This window comes from Odontomachus brunneus, unplaced genomic scaffold, assembly GCF_010583005.1.
Source record: "Odontomachus brunneus isolate Ranch 3 - 2012 unplaced genomic scaffold, Obru_v1 Obru_scaffold_103, whole genome shotgun sequence".
NCBI lineage: Eukaryota > Metazoa > Arthropoda > Insecta > Hymenoptera > Formicidae > Odontomachus > Odontomachus brunneus.
Window position 1 is genome coordinate 1,280,580 of NW_022639553.1, and position 4,948 is coordinate 1,285,527.

The 4,948-nt window shown below is 34.9% G+C and overlaps 1 protein-coding gene across 3 annotated transcripts; it reads left to right on the forward strand.

Moving 5' to 3' along the window:
- The first annotated feature begins 1,725 nt into the window (after window positions 1–1,725).
- On the forward strand, window positions 1,726–4,802 carry LOC116848957 (fumarate hydratase, mitochondrial-like). 3 transcript variants are annotated; one of them, XM_032825628.1, is made up of 8 exons: window positions 1,726–1,953; window positions 2,625–2,765; window positions 2,852–3,052; window positions 3,140–3,422; window positions 3,520–3,782; window positions 3,897–4,286; window positions 4,390–4,583; window positions 4,666–4,802. In XM_032825628.1, exons 1-7 carry the CDS (start codon window positions 1,831–1,833, stop codon window positions 4,516–4,518), a joined length of 1,530 nt encoding a protein of 509 aa, XP_032681519.1. In that variant the 5' UTR covers window positions 1,726–1,830; the 3' UTR covers window positions 4,519–4,583; window positions 4,666–4,802. The 3 variants fall into 3 exon arrangements, with proteins under 3 accessions (XP_032681519.1, XP_032681520.1, XP_032681521.1); XM_032825629.1 differs by lacking the exon at window positions 1,726–1,953 and adding an exon at window positions 2,287–2,479; XM_032825630.1 differs by lacking the exon at window positions 1,726–1,953 and having other exon boundaries at window positions 2,631–2,778.
- The last annotated feature ends 146 nt before the right edge of the window (window positions 4,803–4,948 follow it).

Genomic DNA, 4,948 nt, shown 5'->3' on the forward strand with positions numbered 1-4,948 from the left:
TGGTTTACATCGTGCACTTGATACGCGTACTAAATAGTAACTTTCTATTAGATAATCTTAATATCGACGATATATATAAACAACGGTATATTAAGTTGGTATAATATTCATCAACAAAACGTATTGTATTAATAGAATGCGTCGCTGTTGATATGCATTGTCGATATTAAGATTATCTAATAGAAAGTTACTACTTAATACGCGTATCAAATGCACGATGTAAACCAGGCCACTGTGTTACACAAAACCAGCTTATTGGTTGCATATTATCTTACAAGATATTTTAGATAATATGTAACCAATAAACTGATTTTGTGTACGTGTATGTCAAGATGTATTAAGCAATTGGAAAGCACCTAAACTGATTGGTCAATGGCCTGGTTTACATCGTGCATTTGATACGCGTACTAAATAGTAACTTTCTATTAGATAATCTTAATATTGACAATGCATATCAACGGCGACACGTTCAATCAATACAATACATTTTCTTGATGAGTATTATACCAGCTTAATATACTGTTGTTTATATATATCGTCGATATTAAGATTATCTAGTGCCAATTCTTAAGACCTCCACACACAAATTGACATAACAGTAATGTAAGACGTACCGTAAAAATTGACCAATTACGAACGAGTATTCATCAAAATGGCGACCTTACGGTTGACGATTCTCAACATGATTGGTCAATTCTTACGATATGTCTTACGTTACTGTTATGTCAATTTGTGTGTGGAGGTCCTTACGGTACGTCTTACGTTACTGTTATGTCAATTCGTGTGCGGCGCCCCTAATCCGTAAATTTAACATGTTACGAATGTCTTGTACGGAGACTCTTTGGCAAGCATTACCGCGTCCGCAGGAGCCATAAAGCTGATGGCTCATAGAAAAACTTAAAGATACCAATACATGGGAACGTTCCAGCGTCGAGCGTTAAAGCGTTAGCCAATCAACGTATCAGGTTCCAGAAGTATACTTGTAGTTCTTGCGAAAAGTGGTACGTTGATTGGCTATCGCTTTAACGCTCGACACTCGATGCTCCCATGTAAAGGGACGCACCGTAAGCGCATCAGCCAATCACAGTCATTGATTCTTGGACCGTAAGAAGAATCAACGACTATGATTGGTCAGTTTGCTTACTGCTTACGTCTAATGGCTCTCGCAGACCAGTGCGATGCGCGATGTGACACACGATATGCGACGAGCGATATCCAATGAGCGTATTGGTATTCCGGAAAAGCTGTACGCTCATTGGATATCGCGCATCGCATATCGCGTGTCGCGTCGCAAATCGCGCTGGCTGCGAGAGCCATTACTGCTTAAGTTTTTCTGTGTGCTACGGCCCTTAACACTCAGTGCCGTACTTTACGTTTAAAGTACTTTAGCACATAACATTTTCATTTGAAACAGATTTGAATCGTCCTGAAACTGTGATGAAATCAACTTTTCATGTACACATATTCGATTGAAGATATGACTGGATACAAAAATTAAAAAAACTTAATATGTTATTATAAAATAATAATTCTATCTCTTTATGAATACAAGGAAAATTTTGTGCAATTTCTATCGAAAACTTTTTTTTATTCAAGTTCTTTATAGAACATAAAATAAATCTTTTTATAAGATTATATGTTGATATGCAGAGAGCTAATTGTTTGAAGCATTTTAAGCACCAGGGCACATATAATGCAATTCAGTGCCCATGTCTCTATATTGTTATATACTTGATTCTCGTTTCGTCCTCATTGAGGTAGACGATTCGCCGAATAAGATAAGTCGCTGTCGAAACATTCTTATCGGAAACATTGTCACAGTTGAAAAAAATGACGCTAAACATACTGAAGTGCCGTGTTGCTAGCCGCGGCTTGCGTCAATTGAAAGAGTTGTCAATTTGTTCAACACTAAAATTATACCTGTCTACTTCAACAGTTACGATGAATAGTAAGGTATAAATTTCCTGACATTTTTCACAGGCACATCTGGATTTTACATAATCGACTGATATTTTTAGTTAAACTGCCTGTATGACATTATGAAACAATATAACAAATTCGTATAATTATATTATTCAAAATTTCTGATAAATACTCGTTAATTTTGTTAACAAAATGCAAATACAAAAGTTACTCGTTAATCAAAATTACATCTGATAAAAATATAAAAAAATTGAAAAATATTTACAAATATATTAATAAGTATTTGATAAATATAAATATTAGAATTGTGTTAATACATATGTAATATATTAATCATTAGAATAAGCATCAGTGACTAAAGATTGTTAAACGGTTTCTATATCAATAATTTACGTATTCGTATTGAATCTTAAATGAGCATATCTGGTAGTATGTGTTTACATTCAAGTGTTACCCACACATCTTATCACACAAGACCTTAACATTCCGACTTTTAGAGTCTTTCCTACTAACATACTACCAGTTATACTCAGTATCTTGCACAATCCTAATAATGGTATGTGATTTTATTTTTCGCATGTATAACCATGATATTATTAATTTTATATTAACATACACACTATATTTTATATTAGTACTATATTTATACCAATGTTATTAATATAAAAATGATTATATTGAATAACATATTGTATATGTAGGAGTATGGTGGAGATAAAGGTTACAGAGTAGAAAGAGATACGTTTGGAGAACTGAAAGTTCCAAGTGATAAGTATTATGGTGCCCAAACTCTCCGATCAGTGATGAATTTTCCAATTGGTGATACATCTGAGCGTATGCCTGTAAGAAATAATGGTACCTTAAATTTACCTTGTATACTTGCTTTATTTATCACATCCAATCTAACCAATGCAGATTATTTTTACAGTATGGTGTGATAGTTGCTATGGGTATTTTAAAGAAAGCTGCTGCAGAAGTAAACAAAGAATATGGTTTGGATCCTAAAATTGCTGATGCCATTAGCAAAGCTGCAGATGATGTAATAAGTGGAAAGTTATATAATGATCACTTTCCCTTAGTTATCTGGCAAACTGGATCTGGCACACAAACCAACATGAATACCAATGAGGTTATTGCCCATATCGATTTCAACATCATAGTAAACTATGAAATTATAATAATTATTGCGATAACATAATGTACTAAAAATACTCAGGTTATTTCCAATCGTGCGATCGAGATACTTGGTGGTGAACTCGGCTCAAAGAAACCTGTGCATCCAAACGATCATGTTAATATGTCACAGAGTAGCAATGATACCTTTCCAACAGCTATGCATATAGCTGTGGCCTTGGAAATCAATAAAATATTACTTCCAGGCTTGGAACAATTGCACAAAGCATTAAAGGAAAAGTCAGAAAAATGGAAAGATATAATAAAAATTGGCAGAACGCATACACAAGACGCAGTCCCACTGACCTTAGGTCAAGAATTTTCAGGTTTGTATCTGCAAAGTTATTGTATGTTTACTTATTTTATGTTTGCTGTTAAAGTTCGCACGCAACGTGCATTAAAATATTATATTTCTTCGCTTAGGATATACTATGCAGATCGAAAACGGCATTAAGAGAGTGAAAGATACGTTACCGAGACTGTATCAATTGGCTCTTGGTGGTACAGCAGTCGGAACTGGATTGAATACGCGAAAAGGCTTCGCGGAAAAAGCAGCTGCGAAAATCGCTGAATTCACTCGCTTACCATTTGTTACCGCACCGAATAAATTCGAAGCTCTGGCTGCGCACGATGCGATGGTGGAAGTACACGGCGCTCTTAATACAGTGGCCGTTTCTGTCATGAAGGTGCAAACTTACGTATAACAATCATTACAGAAATGCATTCTTTATTTGATCGTCATTTATATTTTTTAATTTGTTTATATTTTGTATCTATATTTTTACTTATAATCTGCATAGGTCGCAAATGATATTCGGTTCCTTGGAAGTGGACCGAGATGCGGTTTAGGAGAATTGTCTCTTCCGGAAAATGAGCCTGGAAGTTCTATAATGCCTGGAAAGGTGAATCCTACGCAGTGCGAAGCGATCACTATGGTGTGCAGTCAAGTGATGGGCAATCACGTAGCAGTGTCCGTTGGTGGCAGCAATGGTCACTTTGAGCTGAATGTTTTCAAGCCAGTTATAGTTGCCAATACTTTGAGATCCGCAAGGCTGTTAGGTGACGCCTGCAGCGCGTTCACAAAGAATTGTGTCGTAGGCATTGAGCCGAATATTGAGAATATAAAGAAGATAATGAACGAGAGCTTAATGCTCGTTACAGCATTGAATCCGCATATTGGCTACGACAAGGTATCGTGTGATGTTTTTTTAGAATATTAATGTAGGAGATATTGTGTGTGTGAGAGACAGCATTGCAAGAATATACACACTTTTCAAAACAATCGTTTCACAGGCCGCAGCAATCGCTAAGCAAGCGCACAAAGAAAATCTCACATTAAAACAATCTGCGCTGAAAAATGGAATGACAGAGGAACAATTTGATCAATGGGTCAGACCTGAACAAATGCTTGGTCCGAAATAATCTGCATGTTAAGAAAGATGTTCAAAGTCAGTGTTGAGAGTGTTAAATGTTCCGTAAAGCGCTTGGTTTGTACTTATTGCTATCACTATCCGATTTGAGTATTTTTTTTTTTAATTAAAACTGTTAATTTTCTCTTTAAATTTTTAGAATAATTACTCTCGTCCTCGGGTACCTACAAGGATGATTGCACTCAATTGCATGTAACGGATGGTTCTATAACGTGTTACTTAATTCTCTTTTTCAGGGCTTTAATTTGTAAATATAATATAAATCAAGAAAGATTAGAATATTTATTTTTTTACACTTCTAATCTGACCAAATAATTACATTGATCGTCAAATCTACTAAATACTGAAATATTACTATACAACAAATCCATCATATATATATATATATATATATATATATATATATATATATATATATATAT